We start from the raw sequence: 19,828 nt of genomic DNA, 5'->3' as shown, positions 1-19,828 counted from the left end.
ACTAGATTAAATTAATGGAAGGATCTCCAAGAATCTAAATGGTTCTTATCATCCCATTGGCACATACAAGTTGGCTGACTTCCAATAGACAATGTGAAATATTACCATTTTGTTTTTTTAAAAAAGTATTTTGCTGTTGTATTTACTAAGGAAATGCAGACATTAGTGCAGTATCGAGTGCAAAGAAGCATCTTCTTCCAAAGTCCTTTGACAGAATTCTTGAATACTGTACATTTTGCAATAGTTCTCAGACAAACTGAGACAAGACTCGCACAAACTTCATATAGATAAACAGGAAAGTAAATACAACTTAACATTTCTCATGGGCGTTGCATACAACTTAAAGTGAAGCCTACGGAGATCTAGGGCATTTTGTTATTGTTGGTTATAATAGCATCCCAAATGCCAAAATGAAAGGATAATGCTTATGTGGATGAATACTTTGTGGACTTCAGTATTTTCACAAATAAGCTAAACAAGTCAAAGTTAGTTCCTATCAAACTCCCTCAAGTCTGTAAAAGTGGAGAGAAACTTCTCTATAACTTAATCCTTGCTATTGGCAATGTTAAGAACAGTCATTGAAGAGGTTTCCTTCAGTTTTTTCATGAGAAATGTGACTGCCCCAAGGTAAGATAGCAATTTTTACTATAAATCACTTATAGAAACAATAACAAAAACAGAAAAACAAAACAAAAACAGTAAAAGGATGTCTCTATTCTCTGCATTTATAACATCCATGTCTCATTGCATAAATCTCCATTCCAGCATGCGTTGATCAAATTCTTATCTCATGATATAGGTATAAATGTAAACAAAAATTTGATCAAATTGCATTTGTCCAATATACTACCCAAGAGAAAAAGCAAGCAGAACTTGCTTGGAAAGCAGTGTATTTGCTTTATTAAAAAAAAAAAAGAAGAAATTGGCGAGTGATCTTCACCCCCCATCAGGAATACAAAGGTCATTACTGCAAACTTATGAGTTGGAAATGTACAATAGGAGGGGGAGTAATTAGACCTACCCACAGCCATAAGCAACAGGTGAATGTTGAAGCCAGAAAAAAAAGCCTCGGTTTCCATGTTTTCAGGCCAGTTTTATCCTTTGAGGCAGCATGGATTCGTATGTCTTGTTTACAGTGAAGAAATTAAACTCAAATAATGAAACAACCAGTATTACATAACTAATATTCCTCTTTTTCAATACTGTGCTTCGCAAATAAGGATGAGGATACAGACGTGTTTATAATGTTCAATCTGCTGAACCCGAAAAATAATGCTTAGACTGCTTAACCTAAATAAAGTAATCAACTTGAGGAGTTGCCACAGTATTCAGAGTATCTGCCATGCAGCACCACTAAAGATTTTGTAAAGCAAAATTCTGCTGAATGTGCTCATAAATATTAGAATATTCTTGATATGCTAGGCTGAAAACATTCCATCTGAGCTGCAAGCAACTAGCACTGCATATCAATTTTTAGAAAACGCTAGCTTTTGTATCCAGAGATACTACCAGCTATACAAAGTGACAAGATACTGAAACTGGCATTACAATGCGTTACACAATTATTTGGGGTCAAAGCCTCCCTTTGTACATAAATTCACATAATGAAGCTCAGTACAAAGCAAACTAACAATGGGCCTGGCACAGAGAAAGAGAGATCGGCAGCTGCATTGGGAATTCAACGGAGAAAACTATTTTAATACCCAATGTCTACATAAAATGGTCTTTGAAACTAGCTGAAAAATGCAAATAATATAAATTAAAATTTCTTAAAAGAAAATTCAAGCTTGCTTAAAATGAAAACTCATTTCAGAATGAAGGATTTTTAAGAGCTGTGATTAGCCGATGAGAGGTGTTTGAGATAGAAGATATAGCAGCTATGATGGTTCTGTGTTATTATTGCCTTGCTTTCTTTTTCTCCACACTGGCAGTTATGGTTCTGTTATGGCTCATACACATGACTCCAAATACACCTTCCCTAAAGTCTTTGGGAGATGCATTAAGAAGTCAAAAATTGAGATAAAACTTGTCTCACCCTGTTGTAGGAGGAAAAACTGCATGATAATGCAATGCAGTGCATGCATTACACAATACAAACAACGTTAAACAATATAATTTAAAGGAAACACAAAGCAGTCATTGATTTTTAATATCTACATTAAAGGTCTCCATTCTAAGTAATTACATTTTTATAGGAGATCTTTAGATGATGTTGTGCCTATTTATAAGGAATTAGGAGTGTGTTATATAAACAAGTGCAGGATGAAACACTTCACTGTGACTATTTTCTCAAACACAATTCCTCCTCCAGTATTTAAATTAGACATTACTACAAATGCTACAAAGTATATTGATTAAAAGAAGCTTTTTGTTTGTTTTTGAAAAAAAGAAGTACTTAGATATTTTCTTCCCCTTCTTTTAGTATGAATAATCGGCCAAACTCTCTTTTTGTTTTAGCATTTCAAAAGCCTGCCTGCATGCAAACATAGCCAGGTGAGGAATTAGTCTGGTGACCCGATGAGAGAACAGGAAAAGGGTTTTCAGAAAGGGGGATGAGCACATACGCTATGCAATATCCACTTACTAAAGGGAAACACTATTTTGGACTCGGTGAAACCACTGGCAAGGTCCACCTATGGGTGCAAACATTACCTATGGATCAGTCAGCTATCAGCTGAGATGAACTTGCCTTCATCTCTAGGGTGAAGCCCTCATGAACACCTGGACCAGTATAAAGACGCCCACGAGATATCATGCTTCCTCATCACAGCCACTGGCCTGTCTTTAAAATGTAACAGCACTCCACCATCTGGGTATTTCAGGAGTCTCCAGATACTGCTGAATGTGGCAATGCCTGTGATTTTATAGGGCAAACGCTGACCTGTTCAAGAGAACGCTGTCAGAGGGAGAGAGGGAGGGAACCCCTCACAAAATGGAAGCTAACTCATTAGAAAGCAAAGTATCCTTGCAAGATCGAAGGTACACACACAAGTTTCCGCAACAGTCAGCTCTGAACCCTGCTTGCTCTGCCTCAACATTTGAATGAGACTGTGTGAGAAGCATGCTTCAAGACCCACCACTTGCAGAGCAGCGCTGCCAAGCCAAACACTTGAGTTCTTTGCCATGGGACAGAAACAAGCCAAAGAGCCTCCCTATCACCTCCTTGGCTTCATCACATCCTGTTGCCCTCAGTAACGTAACGATCCCTGTGTTGCGACAGGTCTTCTGCAAGGCCTACAAAGTAGCTCTGATGTGCAAAGCATTACACAAGCTTTACTGCAAACAAAAACGTACAGACAAACATGAAACCCCACTGTGATGAGTTTTGTTTTGCCTGACTTCCAACCATACAAAAACACTCAGAGGACGACTACCTGGAAGTCCACTATCAACACTGGTCCACCAAGTATGTAGAGTGACTTCTATCTTAGCCGGCTACCTCAAACCACTTTACAAAGCAGGCAGACAATGGCCTGCCTCTTATATTTTGGCTGATAGACTCTACGTCTCAAACTTTTAATTAAAAAGAAGAAAAAAAAAGGAAAGAAGCTCATCAAAATCAATTCAAATGTACCATTTCTCCCAATTACTGTGGAACGCACAGGTCATCATCGTACCGCATCATTATGTTGAGGAATAATCTAGCATGAAGTCCCATAAATTAGCTTAAATAGCTTGTGTGTTCCCATCCATAACAGAGTATTTCATAAAGATATAACACTGCTTTTCTGCGTACGAGGATCTAAATTAAACAGGCACATTACATCTATTTTATACAAACTTTAACAAGAAAAAGCTGATATAAAACCTCCCCAAATTATCTATGAAGTTTAAACATTACAAAAAGGAGAAAAAAAGAAACAATTTGGTGGCTGCACATCAGGCCTTGATGCCTAATGCCCTAATGCCTGATGGCCTGGCTGACTCTTTTTCCAGAGATATGCACTACACTGATGGCATTTCTATTCAATATAATCTTCTGTTTTATAGGAAAGAGTTCCACGCTTCCAGGGAAATGTGTATGAACACATTTTATACAGATTGAAAAATCTAAAAGATAATTTACAATTCAATTTAGGGACCTATTCATTTTAGAACAAACAATAACTGCATGAAAAGAAGAATTCAATTTCTCCTTTTTTATCATGGGATGCTAAGTTCAGCATACTTCATATGATATGCTAAATATCCGCTACACTTTTATGCCTTGACAGTGGCAGACCTAACAAAAACAAAACTAAAAACAAAAGAAAAATATACCACAGTAATGACAGCAATGCACAAACATGCTCTGAACAAGTAGGAATTCCTCTATATTGCATGCTGAGCAATTTGACAAAAAAAATAAACCAGAGTTGGGTTTTGTTTTGGATCATTGGTGAATACATCTGTAATGACTTTCACCTCCTGAAACCTCTCTGCTTCATTCTTATGCATAGACTTGAAGGGACATTTGGCTTGTTGCATCAATTCAGAGGATTGAGTTACTGTAAAACTTTACATTACTGCAGGCTTGTAGCAATGAAGCAGACAAGCACAAAAAGTAAGAGCTTTTATTGCATTTATTTTAGCTTTGATGGAGAAGAAAAGTGTAGTCATTTGTTATGACAACCACGATGAAGTCTGATTTATCTACGAAGTTTTATTTCAGCAGAAAAGTTTTTTGAAAAAAGTTGAAATCACAAGATAAATGATGAATCTGACCAATCACCATCCAGAGAGTGAAATTCTCTTCTGGATTGATCGTGTATTTCAATTTGCTGTACCCGCTTCTAGTTTATAGTTGTGACACATGCAATGTGCCAAGAACATTTACTGAAAATAAAATTTAATTTGAATAAAGGAGTATTTTATATAATACTTTCCACAACAACCTCTTTATTAAATACAGGAAAGAAAAAACACGTTTTTTAAATTTTGATGGTTTAGTTTTACTATAACTCATTACTCTGCTGGATGAAGGTCTTGGAATCAAGGGTATATCAATCCTTTGGTGCAGACAGGAAGGAGAACAGCTTTAAAAAAAAAAAAAACAGTGCTGATTTTCAAATGAGAGTACAGCCAACTGAAAACTTGAGTACAGCTCTGATCTTTTCCTCCACTCCTGCCAACAGCTACTTCCCATCCTTTTGAGGTGAAAGATGAGTAAGTTTTGGGCTAGAGTTGTCCCCTGAACCTGCATGTAGGTAATACCAGTGGGGGAAAAAAAAAAAAGACGACATACTGTAGAGACAGATAGCTGACGATACCATGGCTCACCTTAAACTGCAGCACGTTTCCAACAACTAACGCTAGTTTCAAAGCCCTGAATTCCCAAACATGTCTCTATTTCTTATTATATGCAACACTACTCCCATACACAGGACTATTATTTTTTTTATTATTATTACTTAATCACCATTGTTATTCCAAAACACTCACAAAAGAAAAGTGCTCAGTCCCAAAATAAATCCTAGTTGTGTAGTCTAGGTTACTATAACTACTATTTTTTTTGTTTTGTCTTAATCCTTTTATGAAGTAACTAAAAAATGCTAAGAGAATTCAGAAGAATTTTCCAAGCCTTTTCTTTTGCTCTTGGCAAAATTACCATATTGCTAAAGATACCTGACCAATTTATCATATATGTGCACTCGTAAATCAACAGTATGTCTGCAATACAGATTATAAATAATATGAACTAAAGTCATTGTCAATACCTGTGGTTAAAGGCAGATGGGTGACACTAGTTAGACAGGTGAGAGTAAACCAGGTTGATGCTAACGTTGCTCCAGATAAAAGCAGCAGCAGAATAAACTTCAGCATGCCCCTGATAAAATCTGCAAATCTAAAAGAAAAAAAAAAAAAACAACCCACAGATCAGAGCAGTACAAATGCTAATTTTCACATTACTTAAACGTGATGGTTGACAATTAATTCAGTAAATTCTCATTAAACATTTTGGAAGCCATAAAAACAAATTAAAAATCATTTCTCATGTTCAGAAATAAAAATAAATGCTTTTTATAGAATGGTGATATTTCTAGCTGTCAAGATGAAGAGCCATAGATTTTCTAGCTGTCACAAAATAACAACCAAAGCAAGAAATTCTCAAGGCATCAATTGAAAAGACTTGGTATATAGGGAGGATTTTTTTTCTCTTGCATTTGTTGGACATAACATCACACCACTACTTGCACTGCTGTTTTGCCAGTGTTTGCCAGTCTCCCTTGGCAGACACACTGCACAATTAGCATATGAGGAGGCTGATGCATTTCATTCAAGACATAGTTAACTTCCAAAACTCATTCCTATGGGAAACAACAAAACTCCCAGTACTAGAATCCCTAGATGGAAGATGATGAGGAACAACTTCTGACCCTCAAAGAAATTGGTGATGGAGCTCTCAATGGCTTAGGCAAAGCAGGAACTCTTCACACATGGTCACTCTGCCAGTGGCTGTCTTGGGTTGAAATGTTCCAGACACCATGAATCTTTGTGCCATCACCTCCTACACACTTCCCCAGTGATAACCTGGGGGACACCATCACCACAAGTGCTTGGGTAGTCTGTTTTACATAGGTAAATGTGATCTTTATACCATGTGATGCTTCAATTGCTTTTTTCCTCATCTTTTTTCATTTTCCTTTCAAGAAGACATGATGCATTTGAGCACCACTCACATAGCATAATTATCAGCGCTAATGCTCTTTTCCAAAGGGATTTCAACTTGGATACTAAAAAAGAAAAGGCAACATCATTTCTCCATTGGTAATTTTCTGTAGGTTAGGAACATGACTTTGGGCTGGACATGTGTCAAAAGAATGCCTTCTGCACTCATAGTCTCCTACTTCTATTAGGCTGATGGCAGCACAATCCACCTAGGTTGGTTCATGACAAACAAATTGCCTTTTCTGCCTTGACAAGGATCACTTCACAGGCAGATACCATACAGCCTCCTTGATGTAACAAATAAATGCTACATTTTGAAGGCTAGGAATCCTAGTTCTTTATATACTATAAAGAGATGTATGAGTAATGACACCTGCAAAAATTATCACTTTTTTCCTCTTATTTTGATTCTCCTTAAGCTTTAATTCTACATTGAATTTAACAACTAGTAATTCAATAAGCAGTAGAGGGAGATCAATGCTGTATATAATCTTGAAAGTTTATGACTGCAGTGTTAAGTGGCTTATGCATTAATCCCCAATAGTCAGAGGCTAGCTGCTTCTGTTGTTTTTTTCCGACAATTCAAATCCAGCAATCACGATCACCTCTTCTCAGTAGTTTGTCAGTTTCTTTAATTATTCTTCCAGACCACTAAGGTCAAAATCAGCAATTTTAAAAGCTTCTGAACACATCAACTTCAGACTTCTTCCCCAAAGACTCCCTGCTTTGCCTGTTGGCAGACAAAAATCACTATTCTCTCCTCTTAGAGGGAAGAGCAGTTGTGTACATCCCATCTAATGATGGGAAGAGTGAGAAACAGCCTCCACTGAGGGAATTGAGACAACAGGTTTGGATTCTTTATTTCTATCCTTCTAGCAGGTATATGTGGAGATAGGAGGAGGACAAGAATCTAAACTATTCAAGATAGTTCAGTGGAGCAAATATCTACCTTTACTGAGCTGCCACTACTCTTTCTGACACAAAGAACCTGGTTTGGATATCAGGTAGTAATGTGCTCCAAGGAGCTCTCAAATATCACAGGAATTCAGAAAGGTCTGATACAAACTGGAGGGTTTATCAGCTTCAGAATTTAGCCAGCAACAGAAATAAGGAGAAAAAAAAACGTAGTAAATTAGTCTGAAAGCAGTAATTGGGGGCTTTCTGCTTCTTGTCTGGTTGCAGAAGAATATAGATGACTATAAAAACAACTCAATTTTTCAGAATATTGGTTTCAATACAATAATAATAATATTTTAATATTTTTAGCCAAGTATTTGGGTTAAAAGTGATAAATTAAAATATCAAATTTCAAAACTCTGTTCTGTTTAAATCCTTGTTCACCATCTAGCATGCATGGGAATGCCTGCATCTGCTAAAGAAGTAGGTGCACCAGGACAGATGGCATATGCTTCCCCTTACCACCCCCAGGACACAGATCTCTGAGCCTACAGTTGGTAGCAGCCTCCTGTAACCCGGAAAAATCAGCCCTAGTCTGGATTCTACAGTTGAAGTCACAAACCCGTGTTGCTGACAACACCGTCTGTTGCTAAGGAAATTATCACCATGTCATAAAGTTTCAGCATTTTGACTAACACTGCAGGTTAAAAGCAGAAAGAAAGATTGAGCTGTGAATGACAAAACCTCAGAAACATCTAGGATCATTAGTAAATGTGACCAAAAAAATTTTGAGAAAAGGGAATAGATTTAGGTTTCCATGCAATAACACGAACATACCTCTTCGACACTGCTTTTCTTCAAGCCAGTATCATTCGAAAGCTGCCAGCCAAGGGTAAAACACCTGCCAGCTGCCCAGAATAGCCCAAGCTTTTCAATTAGAAAAATGCATCGCACAAATTAGCTAAGCATACATAAGTTCATGTCCATCGGGACAGCAGTAGGTGGATTTATGTATTGTGCTGAGGAAAACTCATACCACTTGGAAAATTAGATAAATATGTTTCCAAACTGGGCACAACTTTAAATACAGATGACCTAAACACCTACTGTGATGTGCAGGAACAAATGCTCCAGTGCGAGCCTCAGATTGTTACTGTTCTAAGTCATAGAATTGGCATTGCCGAAAATGTAAAGAGCAGATTCCCAAACTGTACCGATTTTGCTTTGATAAATTAGTGGAAAAAAGTAATAGAAAAAAATCTGGCTTGCTGAGGAGTGGTTAAGGGAGAGAGCTGCTTGCCTGGTAAATCATAGTTCTGACACCAAAATACATCAGCTTGTCACCCTTGACAAGAATCATTACTTAATTTTCCTAATTACAAGTTTCAGCAGATTACAGTCAGACTCATCATTGATTCAGCCCTACACAGATAAATGCTGAATAGACCTAGGAGGGAGAGCCATCCATCAGGAGTGACAAATCACCCCCTCCCTCACAGGGTGTGTGCAAACGCTCCCATTTGAACTACGTATTGCCCGAGTTAGAAAGACATATTTGGAGTGAGACTGTTAGTATTTTTTCAGTTTATCCAAAAGCAAATTTCTGGATGCTACAAAGTACTGGTACTCAACGAGGTTTGAAATCAATTTTGAAGCAGTTACGGAGACTGTCAGCATTTCCTGAAACTTAACCAGGGCAATATATTAAATAAATTAATCTACCATAAAGATTGCGATTTGCATGTTGGCACCAAGTCAGCAGATTCTCTCCTAACAAATTGAGTGCTAAGGGTGCCCCTCTACTACTGAAATTCACAAATACAGGAGAGGTTAACCCATGATGGAAAGGATTAAGTTGGCATGGCATCTGTTAACATCAGGTAACCTGCTACAGCATCTAGATCATTTACAGCAGGTGGGTTTACATATCTACTTCTCTTAGAAAGAAAACCTCGTCTCTGAGCTCTGGCAATCAAAAATAGTTCGTTTTAGAAGAAAATAGGGTACGAACTTTCTTTTGATAGACTAAGCCCTTCTGCCTGCATCTGGAGAGAACCAGAGGGACATGGTTGTTTCTCCTCCCTAAGCCAGAGGATTTTTCCTCTTCCCCTACGACAGCTTCTAGGCAGCATGCAAAATAACAGGATGAGAAACCCCATATTTTTATGCATTGTGTACTCTGATGATGCCTTGTTCTAGGCTGAGGGGTGGGCCAGAGAGACATCTGAAGGACAATATGAGGGATGTAAGTGGGAAATAATGGTGGTAGGCTGACAGTTGGACTAGATGATCTTAGAGGTCTTTTCCAATCTTAATGACTCTGTGATACAGAGCAAGTTTAAAAAGAGTAGAAGAAATCTCTAGTTTCTGTCCTAAAAAGAAGTCTTTTCCACAATCCCACAACAACTGCAATGACAGAACCCTGCACTTCTGCTGAACTTGTTGCAGAACCAGAGTGGGCATAAAGAAGCCAAGATAGCACTTAGAAATTCAAGTGCAAGGGGAACATGCAGCTGGTTTTAAGCAGTTTTATAAATGCACTGCTCAGGAACCCCCAGAAAACATTTTTCTCTACCTCCTTTTTTTTTTTTTTTTTTTTTCTTTTTTTAAAGGGAATCTAACTGAAGTTAAAAAAAAGCAGCAGCCTTTTGGAAGGGCAACCCATTCCTTACTTTTTCACTTCTCAGATCATTCAGCATTCATGATGGCCAGAGATATCTGTGCCTGGATACACAAGAAGTGTAGGTACAGCCATAGTGCAACACATAGCAGTACATTAAAAAAGAAAGAAGCCATACAGAAATCCAGCAGCCTGACAAAACAGGCCCAGAGTAATTTCTCTGCAGTGGAACATACAATTACTGTGTCTAACCTGCCTGTGCTACATTCTCAATATCTCTCCAGGAATCAATATGCCCAAAATTATTGATGGAAGGAGACAGACACTATTTCTCCAATGCTTTCCAAATGTGCTGTAATGGATTCTCCCTAATAGCAGGCAGCTGAATTCACAATAACCATTTTAAAAGAACATATAGGAAGTGCTTGTCAGGACTAACAGTACGACCTGTTGAATCAAGGCACAAGCGTGTGGCGTTCTCAACCCTCAGAGAGGAGTAACATGGAATATATAAATATATTGCTCTACAAGAAACACATCATAACCCCAGAACTACTCTTTTTCCATTTCAAGTATCTAAAAGATGAGAAAAAACAAGTTATACTATTAAGAGCATAAGCCAAATGAAAATCACAGTTGCAGAAGTGGATGCAATTATTCCTACCTTGCCATCGCTATGCCAACAACACAGCCTCCAACTATAGACCAAAATCCAATCCAGCCTGCATCTACCTAACAGAAAAAAGAAAAATAAAGAAATGTGTGAAAGTAGAGAAAGTAAGATGATGTTATTTTCAGAACAAATGGTGCACAGAGGCTGCAGACTGCTAGCAAATTCATCCCATGTCCCACTCCCCCAACAACAACGTAAGATGCAAGACCTTTTAAAGAATATTTTAAACAAAATTTACTACAAAGAAAGTATGATTAAGTAGACTATACCTTAAACGTGATCCCTCTTTATAGAGTCATCCAAGTAACGTCCTCTTGATTTTTACTGTACTCTATCAAAAGCTTAGAAATCCCCTTTTCCCCCACTTCATCCTTTTCATCTGGTAAACATTATTTTTCTATTACTAAAGGTGCAGCAGCCAACAATACTCCCATTTGTTTATCTGCCTCTTCACTCTTGTCAAAAGGCGTACGCAGCTCTGAAACTACAAACCACTAGCTGAGAGTCAGCAGGAAGGATCTTGACAGCTTGGAATGCCAAAGCTATAGTTTATTTTGTTTAACGTTTCGGTAGAAAAGTGGTTCATACGTATTATAAAAACCTGATAAAATTGTATGTTAGTGCAAAATAAAAACATGCCACTTACAAAATAGCTGTTGATTATCAGTCAGGAGATACTTACTTGGCTTACATGAACTGGTGTTAATATCAAATCCAGAACGCCAGACCAGCCAGAGAAAACACCCAGTGGTATAGCATAGGCTAAAGCAATCATCAAGAATCGGAAATTGCTATGAAAACAAAACAAATGCAATTAGCTGCAGCTTATATTAGAAATTGCAGCAAGATTAGCTGCTAGAGTAAATTACAGTCTAGAATCTATATTCTGCCCATCACGAAAAATAGCAGAGGTCTGAAGAATGAGTGAGCCAGGAAAAACAACAAAGATATCCGCACAAGTCACTAAAATCCAAGTGGCTGGGATGTTACTGCCTTAGCACTGTGACATTAAGAAAAGCCAGTCTCTCCACATTCAACCATTTTTGTAATGTGCTGGGCTCATATGTTTCTCATTTCCGCAATTCAATTCTTCTGCATTTGAATGGGCAACCTATTTAGCCTAAATTTATGTTAGGAACAAAAGGCATTAATTCAATTAAGGAAAAGCATATTTCAAGCATAAAATCAGAGCTTTGTACTGCTTTTTTTTGTTTTTTTTTGTTTGTTTGTTTGTTTTTGAAAAGGTGGTTTTACTTCTTTTGTTGAGAGGGAGGCTTTTCATAATGAGGCAGAGCAACTGCAACAGTGGAAAATTCTGACAGTTTGAGCTATCAAAACACAGAGACAAGTTTAATATTCTGTCTAAACACTCAACATGTTTGCTTTATTCCCCCAATTAAAATTAATCAACCTTTAGTATTCAGCAAAAGATTAAGCATCAAATTGTGTTATTTTCACTGTACACAACTATAGAGCTGCCAGACAAAAATCACCACCAACCCCACCTCGTCCCCCCCATCGCCGTAACCAAAACTAAATGCAACACCCTTGCTAAGGTGGATCCAGCTTTTCTTCTAAAATGTTTCAATTTGGGAATAAAAACAGGAAACATACTTTGGACTCCTCCAACAATGATGTTTTTAAGTGAAGAGACTTTACGGTGATCCCACGGGTTACCTGTGTAAACATGAAGCGTGACCCCCTCTTTCCCCCCAGGCAATTTACATAAAATTGATATTGATCAGCAGTACCACCAGTTCCTTGGTATGCAGCTGCAATTTGATAGCACATAGTTACAAAAGCCAAATGGGAGGGAAAGAGCTCCAAATATTCTCCAAAACATTCAGAGGCTTGCAGCCTACACTATTTTACTCCCTTCGAAGATTCAAAGCACCCTAGCCAGCACTCTTTTCTTTCTACACACTGTTCTTTTTCACACATCCTCATCTTGAATAACAGATTTATATCACATGAACATATCCTGCTCTTTCAATATCATTCATGTCAGATTTTTTTTTTTTTTTAAATGCAAAGAAAAACAACTACCAGATTTCCAACTCTTCCACTCACTGCTCATATTTCTCCGAATGCTAATGCATTTGCTGTCTTCTTGGCAACTTTTGTACTCTCTCAAGTCTAGTCTATCCTGTGTCATCCTGATATCTCTTAAGGCAGGTTTTATGTTACTTAATCCTACCCATGCAAAAGCTATTTCAGTACCTGCAGAGTAAAATAAAAGGGAAAGTCCCATTTTGCATGGACATTATATAGCCATGTTCTAGGTTGCAAAGAAGGAACAAGTTTGACTGCACTGCTCCAAAATAACACTTGCTCAATATTCAAAATCTTTGAGTGTCTGTCTGAACTTCATTAATGAGCTACTTTGGGCTGTAAGCACTTGGTTCCTTACTTGACTCTGGTCTTTTCTAACTCAAGGACCAAGACAAAATGGCACATGGGGAAGCTGCTCCATCACGGTCAACTTCTAGCCCCAGTACCACAGATCCAGCTCTGCATCACAGCATCCTCCAGTGACAGAGGTGCCCACACTGTCACCCTGCCCAGTCTCCCCATTAAGGAAACCGATCTGGAGAAAGGGTGTGTGGCAGTGACAAAGTGGCACCAGTCACCAGATGTCATTGAGTCCTCTTGTACAGCAACAGCCAGCACTGGCTACAGTAAGTGTCAAAGCCAATTGAAACGCACGTCTTAAGTATCAGCTTTACTTTTCATGGCTTCAGCAACTTGTATTTGTTTTTGCTATTTTGCAACTGCTCCACTGAAAATATAAAAATGTGCTGTCTGTCACACCATCAGCTGGTGAACCCACACTGTTTTCCATCATATCAGCCTTTATGACAGGATATCAGCATTAGGCTCTCCGTTAAATCATTCTGCTGGAATGCCAAATTGGCTTTTTCTTCTGCTGTTTTGTTGTTGTTTTTCTTCAGAATTCTACTTAATGCTACTAGAATCCATAAGACAGGCTGGTTCACAGGAGAGCCCTGTCAAAGTCAGTCAGCATTTTCAGAATAACTTTGACAATGTCTATTAACATGAGACATACTCCAAGCAGCTTCCAGGCTGGACGGTGATGTCATGTGAAAGTTTCATGAATGTAACAATGAAGCACAAAAACCCTACTGTGACATTTCAAAATTGCTTACAGTCCCTTGAAAATATAAAGGCACATAACTGGCTAATGGCATCTAATTAATTGAAAGCAAAAATCACTGTTTCTTCTCTTATCAACAATTTACTTGTAAGAGCATTTTTCCCATGGAAATTTTTGTCACGTTCTGAAATATGGGGGAAAAAAACATATTTACTTCACCAAAGAAACTGAGAAAGGGCACAGTACTTTTTTCTAATGAAATTCAAACTAGGCTTGTCACAGTGTGAGATAGACTGTTAAAAGAATTGGGCTTAGCTCCCAAACCATGACTAATCTGTCGACTCCCAGGCTCAGAAAATTGGTATCAGGAGATAACCCAAGATCAGCTAATTGTTATAATCTGCCAGAAGCAGGAATCCTTCAAGTCAGGAGAAAAAAAATCATGCTCTGAAGCAACTCCCCCTCCAGAGGATGCCTGACCCTAAGAAGACCTATATAACACATCTCTGAGTGAAGCAGCTCATGAAGAAGACTGCTCAACAACCCAAAGGCATGAAGAAGCCTGGGAGCTGCAAAGAAGTCACAGATCATTTTGGCACCCAAGAAAAGAGGTTAAGAACTTCAGTGGTAGAGTTATGCTACACAGCTTTTTTTTTGAAGCAAAAATCTGAAGCCTGGGGCAGAGAAGAGGGAAGTGATGAAGACCACTTGTTCTCAAGAATGTTTTTTGGTGTACATTTAGGTGAAGTCAGCTCACCAGCTCACACACACCCTGAATGCCTTACACACACAGTTCTCCCACCAGAGGGCAAGTCTGCAACAAAGGCAAGAATCACATTTTCCTCATAGTTATCAGCTGATTACCTTCAGCATACACCACAAGGTCTAAACACAGACTCTCTTTTCACAAGAATCACAAAGTCTAGATTAGGCAGGCAACAGAGGTTAGAAGCCTAATGAACCAGATGATGGACTTATCTTGAAGCACAGCAGATACAGTTTTCTTTTATAAACCCCCGCCTTGCTTGATGGATTGGTGCTGAAAGGCTGCCTAAGATAAGTGGTTTTAATGATGAACTGTTGATTGTTTCATGTACAGAGGAATGTACAAGTGCCTTTAGAAGATGTAGAATGGAAGAATGCATAAAGACTAGAGGGAAGGAAGACAATGACCTGACTTGATGAACTATGCTGATTACTTAAGTGTGCCTACTTTGTTTTCCTAAGTTTGGTTGACTGAATGGTAAGCCAGTTTTGCTGCTTATCTCCTGAACTTACTAGTATCCCAGGCCCAGTACTTACAATATGCCGAACAAGCAATACCGTAGTTATTAAGCTCCCAAGTAGAGTACCGTCAACAGAAATTTTATATTTTACCTGCAGGGTTCGTTGCTGTTCGGATTTCTATTCAACAGCAACATTTTTACAGCACAGCCCTCAGGCAGGGTCTCACGACACACCATCTTGGGCATTTAACAGCATTATTGGGTGTGCTAAGTGTCCTTATGGGAATTGCTATTTTTTAATACCCTGAGTAGGTCACTTTGCAGACTAACCAGCCAGCTGTATTCACATCTTCTCCCAACTATTAGCCAATTCTAGTATGAACACATAGAAGTAACTATTTTTTCAAAAAATTTACTCCTCCAAACTGAAACAAAAGCCTCCAAACCCACCAGAGGAAAACAATGATAACAGGAGACGTTGCTTTTGCTGACTCTAGAAAGACTTTTTAAAAGAACAGAACACAATAGTGCCTGAAGTTCCAAAAATATCAAGTTTTAAGCAGCCCATTTTACATAGATTCATCTCCTATTACTACAAGAAAAAAAACTGCAGCAAGAGTTTGAACTTCCCCAGTGAAATCAATCATACTCTGCATCAAAGATCTTTTCTGCCCCAGCAAGTTCCTCTATGCATTACCACATACCAAGCACAGGCCTTCACAATTATTCAGCATTAATGTTACAGTTGCTCTGATACTATATTTCCATTACAAAAGGCATTCTACAAACAGTGAGGGAGGGATTGTTTTTATTAAAAAAATCTTAAAATCTAAGCAGATAGCAAAAGTTGTAAAGCTGAAGATGTCACTTTCTTTTTAACATTTTTCTTTTTTTCTTTTATCTCCAAACTTTAGATTTAGAGAAAACTAACCCATCTCTAAAGTTGTCCAGAAACAGATCTGGTGACACTCGTATCCCCACATATTTTAACAAACAATGAGATCTAATAGACCGTATAATGGTTTCAGATATTTCATTTATTGCTCCTATAACTGAATGAAAGCAGTTGTATATCCCTTGAATGACAAGCAAATCCCAAATTCATTCCATTATAAAAAGCATGGAACAAAGCAGCTTATTAGTTACATCCAGCTCTGCTAACTGTTACCTCACACTCAGCAGAACGCACTCTGTTAACAATCTTGTATAACCTGATGAAACAGAAGCGTTGCATAAGAAAAGCCATGCTAACAGAATGAATCCAGCAGTGCTGGTGCAGAAGGATGCTCACATGAAGGTTTGGAATATACCCGCTTAAAATTTAATGTCTGCTTTTTTGTAGTTACCATCTTTTAATGTTTCAGCATTAATATTTGATTTGATTGCGTTTAAAAGCACTACAAACTAACTTGTTTGTTCAAGAAGATTAAAGCACACTTGTGTTCATTTTTTCAGGTGCTGAGCTCTTCAGTGGAAGCTCAGTCAGGACCTACCTTAAGAGTCTGCAGAAGCTCCTCCTGTAGCTAAGCCGTTGACTAGCTGCAGCCACACTGGGAGGGAATGGGGGGCGTGAGGGGAAGTAGGCCAACGCTGCGGAAAATATCAAGGAAACCATCCCAAATTCTAAACAGGAGGGCAAAGAAAAACAAATCAGAGAACAACTGTTAGCAGTGAAAGACTTATTTTTGCACAGCGTTGTTATCAGCCAGCCTCTGATAGATAAATCCCACCCCAAGAGCTTTACTGCTCCCGACAACAGAACTGCAGAACTTGAAGGAGGACTTCTCTTCCCCCTCCCCAAGAAAGATTTATAATCATAGAATCATAGAATTGCTCAGGTTGGAAAAGACCTTCAAGATCATCAAGTTCGATCGCAACCTAACCATACTACTCTAACTCTACCAACCCACCGCTAAATCACGTCCCTGAGCACCACATCCAAATGGTTTTTAAACACATTCAGGGATGGTGACTCAACCACCTCCCTGAGGAACCTATTCCAGTGCCTAACAACCCTTACTGTAAAGAAGTTTTTCCTGATATCCAGCCTAAACCTCCCCTGGTGCAACTTGAGGCCATTTTGCCTTGTCCTGTCACCTGTCATCAGTGAGAAGAGACCAACCCCACTCTCACTGCAATCACCTTTCAGGTATTTGAAGAGAGCAATGAGGTCTCCCCTCAGCCTCCTCTTCCCCAGACTAACCAGCCCCAGTTCTTTTAGTCTCTCCTTGTAGGGCATATTCTCCAAGCCCTTCACAAGCATTGTTGCCCTTCTTTGGACCTGCTTCAGCACCTCAATGTCCTTTCTGTATTGAGGTGCCCAAAACTGAACACAGTACTCAAGGTGGGGCCTCACCACTGCCAACTACGGGGGCAGGATGACTTCCCTAGTCCTGCTCACCACTTCAAATGGAGATGGAGAATCAGTGTGATAAAGAAATACTGGCAGTCCATTCTGATGACAAGAGCTGAAGAGCAACAGGCTCACACAGGGAACTAAGTGAAGCAAAAAAAGGAAGGCATTTGGTTTTTCTCTTTAGAGAGAATTATGAAGATCTGGTCACATTTCCTTGTGATGGTGCAATGCCAGGTAACGGTGCGCTAGAGACTTTTAACAAATGGGACTGGGGAAGACCAGGGCGTGGAATGACAATTACTCAGTGTACATGATGATGAAGGCAAATAAAAGGTCAAGCAAGGCAGCACCTTGGACACAAACAGTATTGCATGTCAACAGAAAATAAACAGGATAGCATAGGAGCAGCCGCGGCTCAGGAATAGAGAGAACACAGCTAGTAAGGAAAAAAAAAAAAAAAGAATAGAGCTGTTCGCAGATGCTCCTGTTGTTTAGCAGCATGTGTTCTACATCTTCAGAAAACTTCATAGTACAAATTTGGACCTGAACCTGCAAAGTGATGAGCGCTCCACAGAAAATACACAGCAAGACCCATGATCAGACATTACGAGGAAAAACAACTCCACAAATCCACATTCAATCCAAGTAATTTGTTTTACTGGCCTTTGACAATATATATCATGTACTCCACAATCTTCAATCCAGATACTTTTGCTATCTCCTTTGGAAACAAGATTCTTTGCTGCTAGAGAAAAATGCATAGCTCAAGTGTGTTATCTCAAAAGAACCTGTGATCTTATTACAAAGAAGTGCTCACCACCACCACAAATAAATTCCAGCAGAGCTGGACATTCCATCACATTCATCTGCTTTTCTCCTTTTTCAAAAAATCAATATGAATGTGGCACTTCGCCAGTTCTTCTGCTAAACCAAAAGAAAATAAGTTCAGGAAACTGAAAAGTAAACAACACTCAGACCATAAGTGTATCAGCTATACATTGGGATGGGAGTGTATGGAAAAGAAACTGACCCTAGATTTGTTCTGAAGGCATACCAGGAACGTGACAATGCCAGCCTCCATGACCAAATACGGGAGGATTTGTTTTGAACTATGTAGTGTCTTTTTTCCTATTGTGGTCTAATTACAGGTTTCGACGGTCAAGGGCCTCAAATACAAATCCTCAAGTCTCCAGTAAACAGATTAACTTCTATCTTCCAGTACACTGTTTCTGAGAACACGAATGAATAAAGAACTGGCCACAACTAATTATCCCAGATCTAAGAAAGAGATAGGAAGCTCCGCCATTGTAGGATGATACTGGACAACAAAGCAAGCCTTGCCAAAAGCTCTTCATCCCCTCCTCCTGCATTGACATCTTTATACAGGTCTGTAGGTATGCATATATACAAAGGCTGCTCCGAAACTAATGCCTCCTATTTTATTATGTTGGCCCATGATGTCAGAGACAGATGTTGGTGGTATGGCAGTCCAGGCTGAACCTTCCCACCAATATTCTGTTACATGTTGTTGCCAGCAGAAGGGCAGTCTGACGCAATGGCATCTGACATGGAAGCATGTATGAAGCAAAGGTGCCTCAGTGACTTCCTTTGTGCAGAAAAAGTTGCATCCACTGACATTCATCAGCACTCGCTGAATGTTTATGGAGACCAAACAGTGGATGTGAGCACAGGTAGGCAGTGGGTGGTGTGTTTCAGCAGTAGTAACAGTGTGTCAACTCCACTGGTGCAAATTTTTTTTTAATAAAAGGTGGCATGCAGGCTCCTGTTAATTGCTGGCGAAAATGCATAGCTAATGGTGGTGACTACGTTCAAAAATAGCATTTTGTAGCTGAGAATTTGCTCAATTGAACAGTGCTATTTTGCTCTTTGTATCTGCTGTCGTTTCCATGGAAATAAATAGGAAGCATTACTTTCAGAGCAACTTACGGACATGCATACGCACACTTTAATTACATATTGAGAAGATAACTGCAGCTACAGATGAGTACAGCCAAACAAGAATGTGATCACACAAAAAACAGAAGTTGTTCAAGGTGCATGTTATTCAACTTTATTACACTGCAATGACAAAAGGGGAAAGACTATGTCTTTCTATAAAGAATATAAAACAGGTTGATAATTTTTTAAAGTCACGGTAATATTTTAGAACAGGTGCTCATCTGGGGCCTCTTCTAAGGGTTACCTCAAGATTCCTGCCAGTCAAATTGCTGCAGTAGGAGCAGTATGGTAACACTTCATTTTTTTCCCCCCATTATTAAATTCAGCATGCAGT

General features: G+C 38.9%; 1 protein-coding gene across 1 annotated transcript in view; it reads right to left on the bottom strand.

The window, feature by feature from the left end:
- Positions 1 to 19,828, bottom strand: part of DIRC2 (disrupted in renal carcinoma 2) — a 63,125-nt gene that overhangs the window by 8,449 nt on the left and 34,848 nt on the right. Inside the window, exons 5-8 of the mRNA XM_021399948.1 lie at positions 16,673 to 16,802; positions 11,521 to 11,629; positions 10,830 to 10,897; positions 5,697 to 5,824 (exon numbers count right to left, since the gene is read on the bottom strand). Of these exons, the coding sequence (XP_021255623.1) occupies positions 5,697 to 5,824; positions 10,830 to 10,897; positions 11,521 to 11,629; positions 16,673 to 16,802 (435 nt within the window). The remainder of the gene's footprint in view (positions 1 to 5,696; positions 5,825 to 10,829; positions 10,898 to 11,520; positions 11,630 to 16,672; positions 16,803 to 19,828) is intronic.

This window comes from Numida meleagris, chromosome 5, assembly GCF_002078875.1.
Source record: "Numida meleagris isolate 19003 breed g44 Domestic line chromosome 5, NumMel1.0, whole genome shotgun sequence".
NCBI classification, from domain to species: Eukaryota; Metazoa; Chordata; class Aves; order Galliformes; family Numididae; genus Numida; species Numida meleagris.
The sequence above is the reverse complement of the archived record's forward strand: the minus strand, read 5'-3'. Positions and strand labels throughout refer to the sequence as shown.